Source organism: Balaenoptera acutorostrata, chromosome 20 (genome assembly GCF_949987535.1).
Source record: "Balaenoptera acutorostrata chromosome 20, mBalAcu1.1, whole genome shotgun sequence".
Classification (NCBI taxonomy): domain Eukaryota; kingdom Metazoa; phylum Chordata; class Mammalia; order Artiodactyla; family Balaenopteridae; genus Balaenoptera; species Balaenoptera acutorostrata.
Window position 1 is genome coordinate 56,330,682 of NC_080083.1, and position 23,135 is coordinate 56,353,816.

General features: G+C 47.7%; 2 protein-coding genes across 6 annotated transcripts; both read right to left on the reverse strand.

Moving 5' to 3' along the window:
• Positions 1 to 95: 95 nt before the first annotated feature.
• CDK3 (cyclin dependent kinase 3) lies at positions 96 to 4,285 on the reverse strand. The gene is made up of 7 exons (XM_007185729.2): positions 3,511 to 4,285; positions 3,083 to 3,160; positions 2,883 to 3,003; positions 2,621 to 2,791; positions 2,437 to 2,538; positions 1,965 to 2,168; positions 96 to 808 (listed from the first exon to the last, which is right to left on the reverse strand). The coding sequence occupies exons 1-7, from the start codon at positions 3,675 to 3,677 to the stop codon at positions 683 to 685; spliced, it is 969 nt and encodes a 322-aa protein (XP_007185791.1). The 5' UTR covers positions 3,678 to 4,285; the 3' UTR covers positions 96 to 682.
• Positions 4,286 to 4,426: 141 nt separating this feature from the next.
• TEN1 (TEN1 subunit of CST complex) lies at positions 4,427 to 23,116 on the reverse strand. Of its 5 annotated transcripts, none has more exons than XM_007185724.3 (5): positions 22,929 to 23,116; positions 17,280 to 17,337; positions 14,381 to 14,477; positions 10,736 to 10,893; positions 4,427 to 4,810 (listed from the first exon to the last, which is right to left on the reverse strand). In XM_007185724.3, exons 3-5 carry the CDS (start codon positions 14,470 to 14,472, stop codon positions 4,689 to 4,691), a joined length of 372 nt encoding a protein of 123 aa, XP_007185786.2. In that variant the 5' UTR covers positions 14,473 to 14,477; positions 17,280 to 17,337; positions 22,929 to 23,116; the 3' UTR covers positions 4,427 to 4,688. The 5 variants fall into 5 exon arrangements, with proteins under 5 accessions (XP_007185786.2, XP_007185785.2, XP_007185784.2 ...); XM_007185723.2 differs by lacking the exon at positions 22,929 to 23,116 and adding an exon at positions 22,624 to 22,837; XM_007185722.3 differs by lacking the exon at positions 17,280 to 17,337 and having other exon boundaries at positions 22,929 to 23,080.
• Between the last annotated feature and the right edge of the window lie 19 nt (positions 23,117 to 23,135).

Below are 23,135 nucleotides of genomic sequence, written 5' to 3' on the forward strand. Positions count from 1 at the left end.
TTCAGGCCAGGAACTGTCTTCAGCCCGCTGTCAACCTCCCCCTTGTCAGCAAGTCCCTGGTGTCCCCCCCCCCCCGCAGAGAAACACTGGAAAACTCAGGAATGCATCAATTTTATTTTCTGTTCTTAAAGCCGGAAGCAAACAAACGTTAAGCATATCCTAGATGACGAGACAACTACTTAGAACACCCAGCCTGCCCCAGGATCAGGAAAATGTCCTCTCTCCCTCACCCCGCTTCCTGTTTAACTTGGGACTCTTAACTGGAACTCAACTCTTCCCCAAAACATTTTAAATCCAGAAGACCAGCTAGGAGAAACCCTTTCCCCCGGGGTCTGGCTCTGCAACTGAGGGCCAGGCAGGTGAAGGGCGCTAGGAGGGCCTTGCTGGCGGCCCGGGCAGGCTTCCTACTCTCCTCGGCACTTGCCATTCTGGTGCCAGGGGACCCAGCCTCTAACGGACCCCCTCGGGCATGGGGCTTCTGTGCCCCCATCTTGAAACGGCACCAGCAAACCCAACAAACAACACAGGAACTCGCTAACCTGCTGGCAGGACAAACCCAAACTCAGCCCTCTGACGGCTGATGCCAAATTGCTCTCTCCCCAGATGTGTCCTCTTTCTTGGGAAGTGAGTGGGGAGGCAGGGGGGCAGCAGCTGGAGAGAGGCTTTGAGGCCTCACACCTTCTCAGCGGCAGAAACCCTCCAGCACACACTGGCGCGGGGCCGGGGAGGTCTCGGTGGACGAGAAGTACGGGTGCGCAAGGGCGGCCTTGGCTGAGATGCGCCGGCTGGGGTCATACTGCAGGAGTTGCTGCGGAGGAAGGAGGAGGAGGAGGAGAGAGAGTGGGCCCGGGTGTGGCCAGGGCCCCAAGCCCCAAAGCAGAGCTGCCTTCAAACCCAGAACGACACAAAGCCTGTACCTCCCAGCTTGCGAACCAGTTCTGGATACTCCCAGAATCTGGGGACAAAGACTTTGTTCTAGTCCAGCCCTGCTAAGTCACCCCCTGTCTCCTTCACGTTACTGAGGCTGAGTCAGTCTCCCCACTTCCTTAGGGAGCTTTCCAGGCTCCAGCCTAGTTCTAGTTGAGACAGACTTTTCTCTAGGTTTCGGGATGAGGGAACCAAACCTGTCCAGGGAGCATGCTTGAGGGTGGGGCAGAAACACGAAAATCCCTCAACCTGGCCAGGCTGTGGAAGGACCCCCCTGCCTTAGAGTAGCCAGGATGGAGGGCTAGGAGGCTCCGTGGGAAGTCCACTCCATCCTCCTGGCACTGGGTTGGGAGACGCACACAGCCCTCTGGAAAGCTGGACACAGAGCCTGAAGATGAACTTCCTGCCCTGCCTTCCTCTGACCCAACACCAGACTAAAGAGAGAAACGTGCTCTGAGTCTTTGTGGGCAAGAATGGATAGCTCTGCCTGAGGCCCTGTGGGCAGCCTGGCCTGGGCCAGCCCAAAGGGTCAAGAGGGTACAACCGGAGGGGTGAGTGAGGACCGGGGCAGGGGCCGAGGCAGCGGGGAGCAGCCTGCTCTGAACAGCCTCATGTGAAGAGTAACTGCCGTGGAAGGCACTGCGGGGGTACCGAGGCAGTGGGCGGTGTGGTCCCCTGCCTGGGAACGCTTACAGCTTAGATGGGGTAATAATATCCACGAGAAAAAATTACCAAAACACAAGGCAACTAAGAAAAAGGGCACATATCACAGCATAAAAACAAAGCTAACTAGAAGAGAGAAGTTTTAAAAGGGATGATGAACATTGGACCTATCATGGGAGAGGCTTCCAGGTGGAGCAATCAATACACATGGGGACAAGCCACCTCTGTATAGGGGTCAGAAAAGAGACGAGCTGGGACTCAGGAGGAACCAGGGTTGCATAAGAGGCTGGATGACAAAGGGGACACTTCTAGCAAGAGCAGCAGCTGGCACGAGGAGGTCTTTCTCAGCCTCCCTGCCACCCACCTGTACCTACCATGAGCAGGTCCTTGCCCTCTGGCTCCAGGTGGGGCACGATCTCCTCCAGCCCCTTCCTGGTCCACTTGGGGAAACTGCCCTTATAGTCAGGCAGCTGGGTGACTCCTGGCCACATGGCTTCACTGGGTGTCCCCAGGGTCCGAAAGATACGAAAGAGTTGGTCAATCTCAGAGTCGCCAGGAAACAGGGCTTTGCGGGTCACCTGGAACGGGGAAGGGGAGAAGGTGTGGGGTCTACTCCCTTGTCATGCAGAATCCAATACCAGAAAAGAGGCCAGACCAGGGAGGCACCTCCAAGATATCTTTCCCAGGGCTGTGCTAAAAATCCTGGCCTTTTCTGGAAAAAGACTTTAGCCAGTCCCAAACACCCATTAATCCACTTCTAATAGGATAATCAGAGCCCCTTCTACCCCCCACCCCAGAGGACCCTGCCTGTGGCCTCCCTGTGGCCATGTGTGGCCCTCTCTCTACCATCTCTGCGAAGATGCAACCAATGCTCCAGACATCCACAGCTGTCGAATAGAATCTGCTTCCCAAGAGGATCTCAGGGGCACGATACCAGAGTGTCACCACCTGTGGGGACAAGAAAACAGCATCATTCAGGGTGGCTGGGTGCACGGGGGACATCCCTTCTCTCCCCTCTGTCCTGTGGTACCTCATGGGTGTAGGTGCGCAGGGGCACCCCGAAGGCCCGAGCCAGTCCAAAGTCAGCCAGCTTGATGGCCCCCAACTCACTGATGAGCAGATTCTGGGGCTTCAGGTCTCGGTGGATGACCCGATGAGAGTGGCAGAAGTTCACCCCCTGCAGCAGCTGGAAGAGGTAGCTCTGGAACAGCGAGCGTGAGAAAGAGCTGGCTGAGCGGAGGCGGGGCTGGCTGAGCGGGCGTTCGCTGGTTGCCCCGTCCTTCCCCCAGTACCTTGACTAAATGCAGGGGGAGCTCAGAGGCTGGGGCGGAGTCCATGTACTTCTTCAGGTCCTGGCTGAGGAACTCAAACACCAGGTAAAGCTTCTTCTCGCTGTGCACCACGTCCAGCAGCCTGGCCGGGTGACACCAGTCAGCATGCGGCTCCCAGCCGGGCTGGGAGAGGCCCACTTCCCCGCTCCTTCCCGCCTCACCTGACGATGTTGGGATGCTTAAGCTCTTTGAGCAGGGAGATCTCCCTGATGGCGGTGCTTGGGACCCCCTCGGTCTCCCTGGAGAAGAGAGTGGTACAGCAGTGGAGGCAGGAGCTGAGCAGGCCCTTCTGCCGGGGGGCGGGGGGCAGGCGAGGGGTGTCACCTGTGTTCCTTATTCCCTAAGGATGCCCACCCCCCTCGCCAGCGATGGGGCTCTGTGCTCCTCGGCACACACCCGTCACCCCCAGCGGCCGGGGGCAAAGCCTGGTCGGGGTGAGGACGCGTGAGGGCTGCACCTCTGTGGCCCCCGTGTAACTGGGGAGCACTCGGAAAACGAGTGGAACACGAAACCCTGTGATGAGGGACGGATGGGTGGGCTGTGGGTCACCCCTGGACCAGGGGGTCTCAGAGGCCGTCCCAGCACTCACAAATCCAGCCTAATCTTCTTGAGGGCCACGAGCTGCCCGGTCTCCTTGTTCTTGGCCTTGTACACCACCCCATAGGTGCCCTCTCCGATCTTCTCCACCTTCTGAAACACATCCATGCCCGCAGAGCCGCCCTGGAAACAGAAAGCGCCTGGGGCGTTCGCCCCCATGCCCAGCACCCCCGCTGCCCCTCCAGCCTCCACGGCACAGCCTGCCCGGCCCCTGCCCAGGCCCCGCCCCGCCCCCCCCCCCCCCCCCCCCCGGCTCCTGAAGCCTGTGGGCCCCAGGGCTCACCCTGCTCTGCCTGCCAGGCCGCCCAGGCCCAGGCCTGGATCCCACCGCCCGCCGAAGTCCCAGCCCCAGCCCATCCCCGGGAACCTGGTGTGGAGCAAGGCTGTCCCTCGCCCAGCCCAGGCCGGGCAGGAAGCCCCAGGCCCCAGGAAGCAGCTGCCCTGAGCCGCGCTACGGTCCGCAGGAAGGCCCAAACTTCTCTTGCCCCAGCGCCCCCCTGCCCAGCCAGGCCTGGACCCCGGGGGCACAAGGCTGCCCGGAGGGGCCGCCCAGGGGGGCCGGGGTCAACTCAGGGCAGAGGTCAGGAGTCAGGAAGGGCTTCTGAAGCCACAGTCCTGCCCTAAGGCCGCATGGCCACGGTGAGGTGCTGGGCCTGGCCTGTTTGGGGACGCTCAGCCTCCTGTGAGGGCAAAACCTTGGCAGGAGCAGCCCCCACTGTGTCCCGGGCCCCCCACCAGGTCCTGAGCACCCCCAGCGCCCTCCCCTCAGGCCCCCAGCCCAGAATTCACCAGAAACCCTGCGCTCCCGCAGCCTCACTGCCGGGCCGGCTGCCTGCTCCGAGGCTCCCCCTGCTGGCCCCTCCCGGCGCTGCACCACGTGCACGCACTGCACCACGTGCATGCACTGCTCCGTCACACCACATGGCTTTATTCACGAGGACCTTCTGCAACCCTCCAGGACCCACACGGGGCCCAGCTCCCAGGGCCCCAGAGACCTGCCTCTGATCTCTAGGCTCCCATTTCTGGGGCAATCCCTTTGAACAATCCCTCCCGTCTTCTCTCCAGGAAGCTCCTGCATCTTCTCGGCAGCAGCGCAGCTCGAGCGCGGGAGGTGGGGGCGGGGGGCGGGGCGGGGTCGGGGGGGTTTGCCAGGAGCTGCCGTTTTGCTCTCTACTGGCTGCTGTCCCTCTCTCGCTGGTACAGCCTCTGCTTCCGGATGGCTTGTTCTAACAAGGGGAGATTCATTCCTTCCACACAAGTCAGCACCCGGGCCTTCACCACGCAGCCTCCATCTGAAAGACACAGACACCAAGGCACAGGCAGTGTCAGCAACACAACCTGCAGATGCATTCCAGCCGTTTCCCCTCGACTTGATCTCGGTCCTGGGTTTTGACAGAAGAGTCTGACAGGGCACAGGTGAGAAGGATGGTTTACAGGATGCTGACCATTTGTCTTCTTGGGCCTCAGAACTGCGGGCCCGCCACGCACTACAGGCACATGGCTGAAACTCAGGGGGCAGCCTGAAAATTCCATTCTTCCAGGGAGGAGGCCCAGAGAGATGTAGCCTCTACTTCCCTCTTTTGTCATCTTAACTCCTACCAGCTTCTCTGTAGCTCCCAAGTGCCCAGAGTTGAGGGGCCTCAATCACCACCCTAGTTCTCCATTTGTACCAAGGGAAGGGCCCCTTGGCTTCATAGGGCTCACTTGCATTGGAAATTGGGGCAAAGAAAACCCCATATTTAATCAATCCAAGGGGAGAGTCTGGCCTTACAGGGGCAAGTCATCCCACCCTGGACAAGGGGCTGGGGGCGCTTCTAGCAGATGCTGTGGTGAGCTGATGGAAAGGTTTGTCAATGTTCAGGTGACACCAAATAGGAAGGACATCCGGGGTTTGCCCTAATAGGTTGTTTTTGGTTGTTGTTTTTTTTTTTTGCACTATGTTCTCTCTGCTCTCTGGGCACGTCAGTGAATACATTCAATGTTCTAGAACATTATGCTGTCCTCTTTTGATGCCGTTTTGAGATAGAGGCTCTCTCTGGTTAAAGTCTATGCCTACCTTTTCCTCTAGTCTAGGCCACTTTATTGATTTAACAGAGCCCGGGGGCAGAATTCAGAGAGTTGGACTGTGTAGATTCCAGGCTTCAACACAGAAAGATGAACTCATTTGAAACATGAGGTTGCCTGTGTGTCGTCAGCTTCTGTTGGCCCCAGCGCTGGACTGCAGGGGCCGCATGGCCTAGAGTGGGGTTGCGGGGGGGGGGCATGGGACAGTATGTGGATCTGTGGATGGGTGTAGACTGTTGATTCTCATCACTCAGGCCTCTTCAGGAATAGCTGGCTCATCTATACTGATCAATCAAACAGGATATTTGCCTAAACTTCATTTGGCACTGAAAGGCCTAGACCTTTTCTTGTGACACATGTGGCCCTAAATAGTTTTCACAGAGCAGCTGCATGTGTTCAGGATGACACAGGGAGAGCAAGGACAAAATCAGAGTGCTCTAATTCGCAGTTAAAAATCTCAAAATCGAAGCATAGGTCAAATGTTTCCAAACTTCCTGTATGAAGATTTTCTTAGTATTGGACTTAATTTCACAGAACTTTCCTTACAATAATAATGCCTGTCAGCTCTTTCCTCCCCTCAGCCTGGGGAAACCTTCTCTTCGAGATACAGATAGTGGAACATGTTTCTTCCTGTGAATGAAGAAAAGTTATTAAAAATGGAAGTGAATTTTACAAGTATGATTATCACAGGGACAAATTTGGCAATTCTGTTAGTCCATCTGCAAAAGGTCTGTGTAAATGGAATAAAAGAACGGCATTTGAAGAGTGCTGTAGGGGAGGAGAAAGGAGTTTATGAACCCAGAGAAATAGTCATTTAGGGGAATCTCTTCTTGCAAAGAAAAAGAACCTGCTGCAAAGGAGAAGGGCTGAGGGAATTCCCTGGTGGTCCAGTGGTTAGGACTCTGCGCTTTCAATGCCGAGGGTGTGGGTTCAATCCAGAATGCAGTGGGTTGAGGTGTGATTCTGAGATACGGAGGGGTGATATGGAGAACAGATCTTCTTTTAGGAAGTTTGACTGTGGAGGGAGGAGGGTCACAGCTAGGTAGGGATAGAGCTGAACTTGACATTGTTGCTATTATTTTAATACAGAAGAGGCTTGAGCGCTTTATATGCTGGGAGGGAAGAACCAGTGGTAACAGGTTAAGGATTCAGCTGAGAAAGCAAAGCCCCTGCAGGAAGGCAGGCATGCATCACAGCACAGGGGCTGCACCGCAGGCAGGAGGGACCCTCCTCTCTCCCAGACTGGAGGAAAGGGGCTACTGATGGGTGTGGATGCGTATAATTTTAGGAGAGGCTGCAGCTGTGGCCTCAATTTTACCTGGGATGTAGGAGGTGAGGTAATTTGCTGGAAGGGACGGGGAGGTGATGACGAAGGGGGTCCTGCGTGAATGCCTGAAATAGCTGTTGCGGGTCAGGGGGAGGGGGGACCAGCCAGGACATATGGAAGGAATTCTAGGCAGCGTGAAGGGCCTGGAAGAGATAAGAGACCTTGAAACCATTGTGCTAGGAATCCCTGGAGCTTTGTGAACTTTCTCCATCAACAGCTGGGTGGGACCTGAGAGGGTGGGGATTGGGGTTTAATCAGGGAGGAATGATGGGAGACGAGGGGTTGGAACTTCTGCCAGGAAAGTGGTTGAAATGATAGTGAGGTCAAGCTGGAGGGGAGAGAAGGTGGTCCCAATGGGTGACGAGGCAGAAAAATACTGAGGGTGGAACCTAGTTTCAGGCGGCAGAGGCCGGCGGGTCCGGGTACGTCAGGCAGCAGTGGGGCGGAGGTGGCAGAACTGGTCGCTGCAAAGGAGGAGCTGCCAGGATTTCCGCCCCACCTCTGGGTTCTGTGATGCGTGTGGGGCCTGGGAGCCTCCACGTGGGAGGGCGGGAGGGGAACTGCTGCCTGGGGGGAGAAGCCAGGTTTCAGGCAAGTCCCAGAGAAGGGGGCTTGAAGGTTCGAGAGGACACAAAGAAGGCCTGTGAGGGCAGGAAACAGTCAGGTGCACGGAAACCGGAACAGGTGGGATTTATGGTGAGAGCTCTGGGGCAGCTTCTTGCTGTAGGCGAGTAACCTTCAGCCTGGTATTCCATGCGGGCCCCTGGAGCAGAGCGGGGCCGAGGCTGTGTCCTCACATCTTAATCCCCGGACTGGACGCCCTCGGCCCTGCGGGGTGTCCCGGCCAGCTGCTGTTGGCACATGGCTGGCATTTCTTCTCTTTCGTGTGCAAACATTTCAGAAAGGTGACTTGAGGGGGCCTCTGGTCCATCCTCAGAACTGCCAACCTTGCCACGGGGCAGGCAACCGTGTGTGGTTGACCTTTGTGTCCCCACAGGACTTCAGACCTGGCCGGGGGCCAGACAAGCCACCGCAGGTTGGAGGTCAGCGACCACTGCCAAACTCAGCCCACACTCTGCCCTCCCTCTTCACCGTCGTCTTTCTTTCCTTGTGTCAGTCTCGAATGACGAGCATGTAGTCTCAGAAATTAGAAACTGAGGGGAAAAAATTTTTTTAAGAAAAAAAACCCCTACACATTGTGATGAAAATAACGATAAGTGGTAAACTAGCCAGAGCCTAGGAAGAATCCTGCTGGGTCTGAGGCTTGACTATTGAGGTTCCATTTTTTTTGTTTTTTGGCAAGAACACATCAGAGCAGTACTGTCTGTGCTCTCCTGGTGCATCACACCAGAGGCACACGATCGATGGGTCCGATTTTTGTAATGTTTGATCACCTGAGCTACAGTGTTCCCGGCAAGCTTCCACCTAATGATCTGAGCGGCCAGTGATAACGATCGTTGCCTGGATTTATTATTTCCTCGGGGCTTTTAACATGGTGACTTTAGCATTTAATTGTTTCTCCTGCGGTTATTCACTGTGATTCTTCTCTAAAGAACGTTCCCTCCTCCAGCCGTTTGGTTTCCCTGAAATACATTCCTTTCAGAAAAAGGTAGGATAAACTCAAGGGAAGGAAGAGCAGGTTTAATGCAACCAGGTGGAAGCAATTAGCTAATTCCAGACCCAAGTTCTCCAATAAATGGCATTGAAAAAAGGAAAAAAGGAAGACAGAACTGTTATAGAGACTTGGGATATGTAACCCAAAGACAATGCATGGACTTTGTTTGCCTCCCGCTTTTAAACTAACTTTTTGTAAAAAGCCATTTTGGGGCCGAGGAGGGGAATGATCACAGACAAGGTATGTACTAGAGTATATTAAGGAACAGCTATTCATTTTGTTGGGCGTGATCGTGATGTTAGAGATAGACATTGAGGCATTTATGGGTAAATGAAATGATGTCAGATTTGCTCTAAAATACACCAGCAAAATAAGTAAGTAAATGCGGGCGATGATGACACAAGAGTGGCATGTGGATCACTGCTGAATCTGGGTGACGGGTACATGGAGGCTCATTCTACTTTTGTGTTTGATTTGAAAACATTAAATTTAAAAAGTTATATGGGTTGAATTTGTACTTTAAAGTTTTTTCCATTTCTCTCCCCACAAATAATTCTAAATGTCTTCTCCAGGTCCCGCCCTGGTCCTGGCCTGATGTCCCACCTTAGTATCAACCCCTCTCTGTATCTGCAATCAGACCTTTGAGTTACAGATACTGGGCAGTTGGCTCCTGAGAGCTCCCAGGACTCCCTGTAGGGGCCAGGAGTGCAGGAGGGAGTCTCAGGTGATGTGGGCTGCAGTCAAAGTGGAAATGATTTATTTAGTGGAATGAATGATTTATTCAAGGCCCTTTGTACCCATTTCCACCCCTCCTCCTGATACTTCTCTCAAATCAATTATGAAGGCAGGGACTCTGAGCTCAAAGGCTTAAGCCTGAATAAAGATTAACTTCTATTAAATCAAACGTAATTAAAGTAAAGCCCATTTACTTTTTTTCTAGTGCATTTCATCCAGAGTTAAAAACCACTGCAACTTTTAGAAAGTAAGTTGGGAGTGTAAATCATGAAACATAAATGTTCATATCCTTTAATGTAGCAATTCCACTTTTAGGAAACTACCCTAAAGAAATAATCAGAAAATGGACAAAGATTGGTAATAGTTAAAGGCTATTAACTACAGCATTTTTAATATATATCTAGATAGATTGTTTAAACTGTTTTTTCCCTCTGGCTATAAAGCAATACATTTTCATTGTCAAATGCTAATAAAAGTATAAGGAATCCCACAGCCCCACCACCCAGAAATAATTACTATTAACGTTTTGGTAAATAATATTTCAAACTTTTATGTGTATAAAAAATGTCTGTTTAACAAAAATGAGATCATATGATACATACTGTTTTGTAAACTGCTTTTTCTTAGTAAAATACTACGAACATCTTTTCATGTCAACTGATATAAATTTACAACACCATTTTTGATGGCTGTATAATATTCTCCTGGCTGAATATCTTCATAGTTTCTTTAACCAATTAATGTACAGTGTACTTACAAGAGCAAAAAATGGAAACAATACAAATGTCTAATGCTTGTGTGAATTAGTGTACATATCTAATCTATAAAATATTATATAGCCATTAAATACTATATCTAGAAAAAATTTTCAAGACATGGGGGAATGCTTATGATATAATGTTAAATTAAAATAACCAGATACAATGTGTTATAGTTACATAAAGCATGTGAAGGAAAGTGGCACAGGGACAGCCAGAGAGAGAGGCAAAGAATACAAGTACCTAGGTTTTAAAGGGCAAGCTTCAACCCTTGATGCCATAGAGATTCTCCCAGGTTGCTTCTGTTCCTTCCCTTGTGTTTTATTTCTCTTACCCTGACTTCCTGGCCTGTTACTCCAGCCCCATCCTCTCTGAGCCTTAGTTTTCTCATCTATGAAATAGCCATAAGATGACTCATTAAGGGCTGGTGAGCAGATTCAAAAAGATTTAAGCAAACCTCCTAGTACCAGGCCTGGCATGTTGTAGGCCTGCAGAAATTAATGATTTCTCTCCCCTCTTTCTCGCTTCCCTACGGCAGGTCCATCTCAAGCCCAATCACGTCTCTTTGCTATGAGTCCCTGTAATTCGTGGGCTGATTTGGAAGGAATGTTAACCCCAATGAGGGACCCCTGCTGGGTCAGAAGCCAAGCCCAGGCACCCACAAGACTGCCCCACTCAGGACCCAGAGTGGAAAAGGGCGTGTGAAGCCAAGGCTTACCCTTCTGGTGCTCCAGCTCCCCAAGGACCATGTAGACGGAGCCCACCTGGGCTTGGAACGGTTCCACCAACTTGGTACAGACGAGGATCGGGTGCTGGTCAGATCTGTGCTGAGCCATCAGGGTCACTCGGGACTTCGTCATGTCGTAGCTGTACAACCTGGAGGTCAGGTAAGTGTGATCATTTCCATCCATAGACAGAACCAACCCAAAGTTCAAAAGGTTCTGGGAGGCCAATACATCCATGGGAAAATGTTCAGCCTCACTCGGATCAGAGAAATTGAAGTGGCAGCAACAGAAAAGGTTAATTAGGTCTACATAACTGAGGTATAAATTACATGCATTAAAAGGGACCTGTTCATTGACTGTTGACAAAAGTATACACTGTGTAACCAGCACCCCAATCAAGCTTTGGTACATTTCCATCACCCCTAAAAGTCCCCTTGTGCCCCTCTGAACTCAGTCTCCCCACCTCCCACCCCAGGCAACCACTGATCTGCTCTTGGTCTCCACAGATGAGTTTTCCTACTCAAGCACCTCATGTAAATGGAATCCTAACAGCACGAATTCTTCTGTGTCTAGCCTCTTTCACTCAGCATAATGGTTTGGAGACCCATTTATGCTGTTGGGTAAATCAGCAGTTTGTTCCTTTTTACTGCTTGGTAGCACTCAGTTGAATGGATCAATAAATTACTATATCCTCACCAGCTGATTTGGTTTGCTTACAGACTTGTGCTGACATATGTTTTCATTTCTCGTGGGGAAATACCCAAGTGGGATTTCTGGGTCATATGGTCAATCTGTCTGTTTAAAGGAGACTGCCCAATTGTTTTTCAAAGTGGTTGTGCCACTTTACTTTCCCCCCAGCAACATATGAGGGTTCTAGTCATTCCAAATCCTTGTCAGCACAGGCTGCGGTCAGTCTTTTTAATTTTAGCCACTCTAGTGGGCATGAAATACCGTACCATTGTGGTTTTAATTTGCATTTCCCTAATGACACATGATGTTGAACAAATTTTCATGTGTTTATCTGCCCTCTGTATATCTTCCTTGGCAGTGTCTTGTTTAAATCTTTTACCCGTTTAAAAATTAAGTTCTTTGTCTTCTTATTGGGTTATATGAGCTCTTTGTTTATTCTAGGTACAAATCATTTGTTGAATATAGATAATATACACACACATTCACTTATTTTCTACCAGTTCGTGGCTTGCCTTTTAATCTTCTTAATGGTAGCTTTTGATGAGAAGCTTTTAATTTTGTTGAAGTCCAATTTATTCATTATTTTTCTTTTATGGTTTTTGTTTTGTTTTGTTTTGAATATTTATTTATTTATTTGGCTGCACCGGGTCTTAGTTGCGGCCTGCAGGATCTAGTTCCCTGACCAGGGGTCGAACCTGGGCCCCCTGCATTGGGAGCTTGGAGTCTTACCCACTGAACCACCAGGGAAGTCCCTATGGTTTTTGTTTTCTGAGTCTAAGAAATCTTTGCCTATCTCAAGGTGTATATGAAGGTTTTCTCCTGTTTTCTTCTAAAGATTTTATAGTTTTAGCTTGTTCATTTATGATCCAGTCAGAATGATTTTTTTTTTTTTTGGTATGCTGTGGGGTAGGGATCAAGGTGTTTTTTTACCCCCATAAAAATATCCAGTAGTTCCAGCACCATTTGTTGAAATGACTATACTTTCCCCACTCAATTAAATTGATGTCTTTGTTGAAAATCAATTGATTTTGGTTAAATAAATAGATGTGGTTAAATAAATTATGGTATGTCTATGCAATGAAATAAAATGGATCTATTTAAAGTGATGATATAGATTTACATATTTGGCATGGAACTAGGTCTACCATACACAGTTAAGTACGGTACAATATAGTAATATAATAGGATCTCATCTAGCTTAAAATATTTATACATGTATATATATATATGTCTCCAAGATGGTCCCCAATGATTCTTATCTCCTGGCATCCACATCCCTGTGTAGTCCCTACCACCCTGACTAGCGTTGACCTGTGTAACCAATAAAACATTGCAGAGATGACCTAGAGTGATTTCTGAGGTTAGGTCATTGACATTGTAGCTTTCTCTTCGCCCTCTCTGTTGAGTCACTCCTTCTGGGGAAAGCCAGCTGCCATGTTACCAAGACTCTCAAGCAGCCGTATAGAAAAATCCGTATTGAGGAAGTGAGCCTTCTTGACAACAGGCAGCACAAAATTGCCAAACATGTGAATGAGTCATCATAGAATCAGATCCTCCAGGTCCACGCCAGCCTTCAGATGCTGGCAGCCCTGGCTAACATCTCGACTGCAATCTTCAAAGTCAATCTGAGACAGAACCACCCAGCTAAGCCACTCCCACATTCCTGACACTAAGTATGAAAAAATAAGCATTTATTGTTATTTTAAGCCACTTAATTTTGGGGTGATTTGTTACACAGCAATATGTGACTAACACAGTATATATGTGTATACACATATTGTGTATATACACACCCACCCACATATACACACAAACACACATGAAAAAGCATGTAATCACCAAAAGGTTAGCGGTGGGTGGTTGTCCAGACAGTGGAATTACAGGTGATTTTTACTTGCTTTCTTTACACCCTTACAGATTGTCTACATTTTTTACAATGAATATGTATTAATTTTTTAGCATTTAAAAATTATTAGGGACTTCCCTGGTGGCGCAATGGTTAAGAATCCGCCTGCCAATGCAAGGGACACGGGTTCGATCCCCAGTCCGGGAAGATCCCACATGCCGCGGAGCAACTAAGCCCCTGCACCACAACTACTGAGCCTGTACTCTAGAGCCCGCGAGCCACAACTACTGAAGCCGGCGAGCCACAACTACTGAAGCCCATGAGCCACAACTACTGAAGCCCGCGTGCCTAGAGCCCGTGCTCCGCAACAAGAGAAGCCATTGCAATGAGAAGCCCACGCACCGCAACGAAGAGTAGCCCCCACTCACCGCAACTAGAGAAAGCCCGCACGCAGCAATGAAGACCCAATAAATAAATAAAAATAAATAAATATATTTAAAAAAACAAAAATAAAAATAATTAGATAAAATTATGACTATTTTAATTTTTAAAATAATTTTGAAAATATATAATAGATAATAATAACTAATTTAAAATGTAAAGATAAGTGATTTTTTAGTAATTAAAAATATGTACTTTAGGGGACTTCCCTGGTGGTGCAGTGGTTGGGAGTCTGCCTGCCGGTGCAGGGGACACGGGTTCCAGCCCCGGTCCGGGAGGATCCCACATGCTGCAGAGTGGCTGGGCCCATGCGCCATGGTTGCTGATCCTGGGAGCCCGAGGGCCACAGCTGCTGAGCCTGCGCGCCACAACTGCTGGGGCCCGCGTGCCTGGAGCCCGTGCTCTGAATGGGAGAGGCCACCGCAGTGAGGGGCCAGCGCACCGCAGCAAGGAGCGGCCCTGGCTCGACGCAGCTGGGGGGAGCCTGCGTACAGCAGCGAGGACCCAACGCAGCCAACAATAAATAAATAAATTAATTAATAAAATAAATTTATTAAAAAAATATATATACTTTTAAAATAATTTTTAAAATATTATAATTTTTTAAAAAGACTAATTTTTTTTAAACATCCCCCCCACCATGTGAAAAAACCATTCTCACCTGCCGAACGTTCTCAGTGTGTCCCCGTCAGGAACTTGGCCGGCACTGACCTCCCAGGGGAAGTAATAGATCCCAGGTTTGGGCAGCATCATTGCTCCTGTAACCAAATAGTTGAGATGGATTTTTGAAGATTCCTGACAAACCAAGCCAACCCCAAGATGAATATTAACAGACACGAGACCAGCAACAACTGAAAAGGTAGTTCCAGGGGGTGGTGTTTTAACATTTAAAAAGATTTTTTGATACGTTTATGCATTCACATATTTAAAAAAAAAAACAACAATATAGAAAAGATCTACGTGGAAAGTGTATTATTCCCACTCTAATTCCCATGCAGCCCATTCCCTCCCCAAGCCCCTAAAACCTGGGATCGGTAAAAAGGCAGATAGTAATATATGACCTCTGTCACAACTACCAAACTCTGCCATTACAGTATGAAAACTCTCAAAGACAATAAATAACGAATGAGTGTACCTTATTTCCTTCAAACTTTATTTACAAAAACATGTCATGAGTTGTCTTGGCCTATGCTGATGTTTGCCAACCCCTGCCCTGAGGGGACCATTTCCATAAATTTTTATTTATCTTTTCATTATGCAAATAAGGACAAATATGAGTATATATTTATTTCCCTTCTATACTATAGTATACATACTGTTCTTGATTTCTTTTTTCACTTAATATATTTTGACACTTTCATAGTTGTATATAAATGGAGTCTTCACATTTTTAAATAACTTTTTATTTTAGAATGGTTTTCATTTATTTTTTAAAGAAACCTGTAAAGATGGTACAGAGAATTCCTATAAACATCACACCCAGTTTTCCCTATAATTAACATCTTACGTTAGTATGACACATTTGTCACAATCAGCCCGTATCAATATGGTACTATTAACTCAACTCCGTACTTTATTTGGATTTCATTGGTTTTTCCCTAATGTCCCTTTCCTGTTCCAGAGTCCCCTCCAGAATCCCACATTACATTTTCTTTTTTTTTAATAAATTTTATTTGTTTATCTTATTTTTGGTTGCGTTGGGTCTTCGTTGCTGCACGCGGGCTTTCTCTAGTTGCGGCAAGCAGGGGCTACTCTTCGTTGCAATGCGCGGGCTTCTCATTGTGGTGGCTCCTCTTGTTGCGGAGCACGGGCTCTAGGTGCACAGGCTTCAGTATTTGCGGCACGTGGGCTCAGTAGTTGTGGCTCTCGGGCTCTAGAGCGCAGGCTCAGTAGTTGTGGCCCACGGGCTTAGTTGCTCCGCGGCATGTGGGATCTTCCTGGACCAGGGCTCGAACCCATGTCCCCTGCATTGGCAGGCAGATTCTTAACCACTGCGCCACCAGGGAAGTCCTAGAATCTTTTTTAAAGTAATTTTTCTACTCTCACCACGTATAAGCTAAGCTATAAGTAACTATATCATTAAATTTATTTTTATTTTTAAAATTACCATGCAGTAGCATTGACTCTTTGTGGGGTTAGGGTTGGGGGAGATAACTCTTTTGTAAATTTTAACCTCAATTTCTTCTTCAAACAAAAGCTGCTATGTGTTTGTTAAGACACTTCTGTTAAATAAGCACAGCTGGCTCCATAAATCATTATCCACACATTATCACACATTCAAGAAAGTTTCTGAGAAGACATATCAGGACAGGCTTCTCTTGTGGGTCAACTGGATTTCAAATACTCTCTCTAGAAGTCTGAGTAATGGTACAACCTGTACTTCGAGCCTTGCCCTTTTCATTCCCCAAGGCAAAATATCCACTTCTAGGAGAAAAAAATCCATGGTATGAAGAGAAATATGCTTCTTTTTAACAACTGGGAAGTTTGAAAATACTGTACAGGAAGGATGGTGAACCAATCTGACTGCTTCTTTGATCTTTTCTGAAGCAACTGTCAAGATTTCTGTAGTGGGATTGAAGGTCAGAGAAGTAACACTTATAACTAGGTTCATCATAGCTTTTATCGGCTTTGGGTTTGTTTCTTGGGGACAAGAAACTTGATTGTATATGTTTACCACCCCACAATTAGAATAGGTTACTGGTTTGTCATAAAAGGATATAATTCAGGAACAGCCAGAGAGAAGAGGTGCATAGAGCACGGTAGGTGGGGAGGGGTGTGGAGCTTCCATGCCCTCTCTGAGCTTTGCCACTTTCCCAGCCCCTCCCTGTGTTCACCAACCCAGAAGCCATTCATCAATGTGTTTAAAGTTACAAGTCTTTGTTAGTCTATATTACACAATGAATCTCCAACATTAAAACTCGAGTTACGCCACATGATTTGACCTATGGCCTCAAAAGATTCTATCACCTGGGGATTATTTCCAATTTTAAGTGTAATCTCAACTAAATGAATTTTACAGTAACCAAATAAAATGATTATTTTACTATGCCTTTAAAAGTTTTGCAATCACCAGAGTAAAAATGAATTCAAGGGGGGCTTCCCTGGTGGTGCAGTGGTTGAGAGTCTGCCTGCCAATGCAGGGGACACGGGTTCGAGCCCTGGTCTGGGAGGATCCCGCATGCCGCGGAGCGGCTGGGCCCGTGAGCCACAATTACTGAGCCTGCGCGTCTGGAGCCTGTGCTCCGCAACAGGAGAGGCCGCGATAGTGAGAGGCCCGCGCACTGCAATGAAGAGTGGCCCCCGCTTGCCACAACTGGAGAAAGCCCTCGCACAGAAACGAAGACCCAACACAGCCATAAATAAATAAATAAATAAAATTTAAAAAAAAAAAAAATGAATTCAAGGAAGAATCACCACTGGATGCAAAAAGTACTGGGTAAAAGTTTGATGAAGAACCGGCATATTTACATGGTCTCAACAGTATCTCCCCCACAGATTACTTATGAATTACAAAGGGAAAAATGGTCCACTTCACAGTGAAGAAAATTAGCAAATACAACCTTCATGTGCCTTCTGGATGTGATGCACTAAGAAGGACACATTGTTTCTGTGATATTCCTGTAAAAAAAAAAATGTATAATCTGAATCTAATCACCAAGAAATATCACACAAATCTGAATTGAGAGACATTCTACACAGCAACTGGTTTATATGCTCCAAAAGTGTCAAAATCACAGAAGATAAAGAAATTGCTCCAGTTAAAGGAGGCTAAAGCGATAGGACAACTGCTATGGGTGGAATTGTGTCCCCGCAAAAAGAGATGTTGAAGTCCTAACCCCCAAGGACCTCAGAATGTGACCTTATTTAGAAAGAGGGTCTTACAGAGGTAACCAAGTTAAAATGAGGTCATTACGGAGGGCCTAATCCAATATGACTAGTGCCCTTATAAAAAGGGGAAAGTTTGGACAGAGACAGACATGCACAAAGGGAGGAGGCCAGGTGAAAATGAAGGCAGAGATTGGGGTGATATGTATACAAGCCAAGGAAAGCCAAAGATTGCCAGCAAACTATCAGAAGCTAAGAGAGAGGCATAGAGCAGATTCTCACTCATAGCCTCAGAAGGAACCAACTCTGCTGACGCCTGGATCGTGGACTTCTGGCCTCCAGAACTGTGAGACAACAAATTTCTGTTGTTTAAGCCACCTGGTCTGTGGTACTTTGTTATGGTAGTTCCAGCAGACTAATACAACTAAATATAATTCATGATCCTGGATTGGACCTTGGCTGGGAGAAAAAATTGTGATAAAGGACTTTATTGGACAATTGTAAATCCAAAGAAAGGTCTGTAGGTTAGGTAATAGTATTGTATCAATGTTAAGTTTCCTTAATTTGATAACTGCTGTTCTCCTGTTCTCTTTGTCCATTTAGGTGGGTCCTTGGGAGGGAGAGGAAATAGGCACAGGAGGACGATGTTTTAACCAGAACCAAGTCCCATGGCTTTAATACCACCTCCAAGCCACCCTTCTCCATCCCTGATCTGCTCAAGCCCAGGAGTCATTCTTTTTTTTTTTTTTCCAGGAGTCATTCTTGATGTGTCCCTTTCTCTCATGGTTGCATCCAATCCATCACAAATTTGTCAGTTCTACGTCAAAATATTGAATCTATCCACTTCCCTCCATCTCCATGGTCACCACCCCATCCAGGCCTTCACCACCTTTATAACTGGTCTCTTTGTTTCCACTCTTTTCCTTCTACAGTCCATTCTCTTCATAACAACCAGGGTGATATTTTATTGTATTTTTAAAATAAATTTATTATTTATTTATTTATTTAGTTTTGGCTGCGTTGGGTCTTTGTTGCTGCACGCAGGCTTTCTCTAGTTGTGGCGAGCGGGACCTACTCTTTGTTGCGGTGTGCGGGCTTCTCATTACGGTGGCTTCTCTTGTTGTGGAGCCTGGGCTCTAGGCACTCGGGCTCAGTAGTTGTGGCTCACAGGCTCTAGAGCACAGGCTCAGTAGTTGTGGCGCACAGGCTTTGTTGCTCCGAAGCATGTGGGATCTTCCTGGACCAGGGATCAAACCTGTGTCCCCTGCATTGGCAGGTGGATTCTTAACCACTGTGCCACCAGGGAAGTCCCCAGACTGATATTTTAAAATAGAAAACATGCCACAGGAGTATTTTTTGCTAAAGCCTCAAGCCTGAATCTCATAAAGCCTCTAGATCTAAGCAACAGCTTATAGAAAATACAGAAATAGAGGAACATGTTAAAGATATCACAGAGAGGGAAATTGTGGGCAAGTCACACGAAAAACAACCTAGCTTTTTCAATAAATAAATCGAAGAAAAAATCAATGTCTAGTGGAAACCTATACATTAAAAGAAGCTTAAGATTCTTATCAACCAACTGCAATGCGTAGACCTTGTTTGGACCCTGATTTGAACGAACCAACTGCAGACTATTTTTTACAAAGCAATCAGAGCAATCTTAATACTGATTGGATCTGTTGAGGTAGGAGATAGATGGGCCCCTGGGCCGGATGGCTGGGGTTTGTCAAGTGGAGTAAAACTGAAGCTTTGTTCTCACCCAGACACTCCAAGGACAAAGCTAGTGGCAGAAGCTGAGCTCTGCTGAAGTAAAGAGATAAGATGCCCAGTCCTGAGGTCAAGGAAAACTTCCCTGTCTGCACATGTGCAGGAAGACTCCTTGGGATTCAAAAAGGGAGGGGGTGCCACCCCATAATAAGTGTGGACATACTCCCACAGGCTTCTGCAGTGGGATCCACCTTAGCAAAAATATGTGCACGCATGTCGGGGAGGGTGGACTGGTCAGGTGTGAACAAAGAAATGAGATAATTGGCCAAAGGTAAACAAAGATGGGGAAGAACTGTCCTATATAAGCGATTTAAATTACTTTTTTTTTTTTTTCCCCCCCGGCCACGCCTCGCAGCTTGTGGGATTTTAGTTCCCCAAGCGAGCAGGGATCGGAGCAGGGATCGAACCCAGGCCCCCTGCAGTGGAAGCACTCAATCCTAACCACTGGACTGCCAAGGAATTTCCTAAATTACTTCTTTATTGCGCTCTTCCTCATTAGAGAGGATGCCCATACCCTTTCTCTCTGGGTATGTATTTCTGCCTAGCTTCTGACTTCAATAAACTGCTTCTCTGTGTGCTCTCCCATACATTGTGCTGTGTCTCTGATAATAAACTTTGTACCTGTTTTTACAGTTTTTGCCTCCTTGAAACGTTCTTGCTTTCAAACGGGGAGGGGTGGGGGTAGACCAGGGCCACTGGCGGTCTGGCAGCTGGGATTCCTGGTTTTCATCCCGGTTACCCAGGTTCAATTCTTAGGCAGGGAACTAAGATCTCTCTTCAGGACCACTCGCTGCTATCTCTGCAAGATCACTGGGATGACAATAAGGAATTTTTATTACTATTTCTAAGAGTGACGATGGAATTGGGATTGTGATTGTATTGTGACTGTGTCAAAGATAGTTTAAGATACATACTGAAAGCTTTTATGGATGATATGATATGGGATTTGCTTAAAATTAATGTGGTGGGGGAGTGGGTGGAGGCACAGTGGGTAACTGTTGAACCTGGGTGAAGAGTATATGGGGTTCTTTGTATTATTCCTCCTACCTTTGCGTGTTTGAAAATTTCCATAATAAAAGGTTTAAAAATGTAAATCAGATCACATAACTCCATTGAAAATCTATTAAATGCTTCTTACTATAACTGGTAAAATTCCAAGTCTACATTGGCCCATAATGCCACGTGGGGTCGGCGCCTGGCCTACCTTTCTGCCCTTGTTTGCCATCACCTTTCCTCTAGCTCTCCTTCACTTCAGAACTGCACATGTGCTTTGCCTCAGACTGGAACAGTCTTCCCCAGACTTTCACATGGCTGGTTCTCTCCCCTCTTTAGCTCTCAGGCCATCCACCTCCTCACCAAGGCCTTCCCTGTTCACCCCATCTAACCACCCCCAGTCACTCCATCCTCACTGCAGTTTACTAAATAACAGAATTTCAAATAGCGAGATTTGTTTACTTGGTTAATGTCTATGTCTCCCACTAGCTTATCAGCTCCATGAGGGCCAGGATTCTGCATAGTTCCTCAGCGTATTCCCTGTGCCTGACAGTGTCTGGAACATTTTAAAATATTCATTGAACGGATGAATACACTCAGGAAGAAGAGAGTGAAAACCAAAACCATCTACCCTCCACACTCACCCTGTTCACAGAGAACCCAAACCACATCGTACTGTCCACATTAACTTGACGTTGTGCTCCTGTGTCTTCATTAGCATCTTTTACTCTTCCTGGCTGTCCAGTCCAGACAAATGGTTTGAATATCAACAGCCAGTTTGCCCACTGAGATTTTTTGAATCCCCTCGCCTTGCTCTTTCCACCAATTTTGACTGTTGTGCAGCGCTGTGTACCCAGTCCCCATCAAGACCCTGAACTGAAAGACTCGTCTTACACCAAACTTCCAATTCTCAGTAAATTCTGGCCTTACCCTCTCTCTGAGGCACTGCTGAAGCTTTGCCAAGTAGTGGGCACCCTTACTCGAGTAAGCAATCAACTCAAATTTGTCTCATCAACAGGTTGTGTTGGTGATATTTGGAGAGGCAGCTTTTAAACAAGAGGAATACACAGTAGCCAAACTAAATAGTCTGATGCCCCGGGGGGCATTAAAAACAGCATCAGTTATCTGTGACTTGCCCAGATACATTGGAGCCTGAGACAAAAGGAACAATCAGTAATAATGATTTGTCTCTATTTAAGATTTTCATATTTTATTCATTGTGGATTTTCCTACATTTTGATTTTTTAAAATGTCTTATTAAAACACTACTAATCTTGGGCCTTCCCTTAGTCCAGTGGCTAAGACTCCGCACTCCCAATGCAGAGCGCCCGGGTTCAATCCCTGATCAAGGAACTAGATCCCACATACCGCAACTAAGAGTTCGCATACCGCAAGTAAAGATCACACAGGCAGAAACTAACACCCAGCAGAGCCAAATAAATAAATAAATATTAAAATAAAAAATACTACGGACTTCCCTGGTGGCGCAGTGGTTAAGAATCCGCCTGCCAATGCAGGGGACATGGGTTCGATCCCTGGTTGGGGAAGATCCCACATGAAGCCGAGCGACCAAGCCCGTGCGCCACAACTACTGAGCCCACATGCCACAACTACTGAAGCCCGCGCGCCTGGAGTCCGTGCTCCACAACAAGAGAACCCACCGCAATGAGAAGCCCACGCACCACAATGAAGAGTAGCCCCCGCTCGCTGCAACTAGAGAAAGCCCGGGTGCAGCAACGAAGACCCAACGCAGCCATAAATAAATAAATAAATTTTTTAAAAAAACCTACTAATCTTGATTAGTTTCTTGGTGCTCCCTTTACTGTGTCTGAGGGGAATGCCTCACTCACCTTACCCTATTCTCAGTACTGTTATTAAAAATTGATGCGTCAGTTTTACAAACAAGTTTTTTAAACTATTAACACTATTAAAAGTGTATAGTTTTAAAAAACGGGATTAGTATGTTGTTTAAATTTACAAAGGTAAATGAGAGATAAAGGAGATGGGTAGCGTGCCACACCTTCGTTACCATGGCATAAGGTCAAAAGGTAACTAAAATGAGCAAATCAAGAAATAGCTTGGAAGTATTTTACTTCGATGTTCTTTAGGAAACAAAACTAGAAACACAATTTATTATGGTTAAAGTGGCTGCCTCTGAGGATGGGGAACTTCTGCTTTTCATTACAAATCCTCTTATACTAGCTTTTTTCAACGTGTGCTTTTACTACTTTGATGAAGATAATTGTGAAAACAAAATGTCTCCTTTCCAAAACCTCTAAGCACACTGCCAGTTCCGTCTCACTCGAAGTCCAAACTCACCCCATAAACAGGGGGGAGCGCCCCCAATTCCACACTCAGCTCCCCGCGGCCCACGCCTCTGACAGCAAAGATGCCGTTATCTTAACAAACGATAGTTGGAGCCTCTCCCCGGTGCGACCCTTGTTCCCGTCCTTTTTTTCTCCAATCTTGGAAGGTTTTGGGTCATTCCCGGGGATGCCTTAGTGCGCGGACCCGGAAGCGGCGGGGTCCGGAAGCGGCGGGGCCCCCCCACCCCCCGCGTCCCGAGGCGCAGGCGCAGTCGTCCTCAGCCTCGTTGTCCCGCCCCTTCCCAACCACTCGCGAACCTTTCTGGGCTTCCTGGCCTTGGGTTCCCTCTTTCCGCCCAGCGTGACCACGTGACGAGGGAGGGGTGGGTTGCGGATAGCGTTTCGCTTTCTCCCCCGGGCAATTTCTTGACCTTCTTCCGGGGTCTCCTTGCCTGGGGCCGCTTAGAGGCTCCCCTGGCCGAGAGCAGGGGACTCGCCCACCCCGGCGCCGCCTCCGCCTCGGCC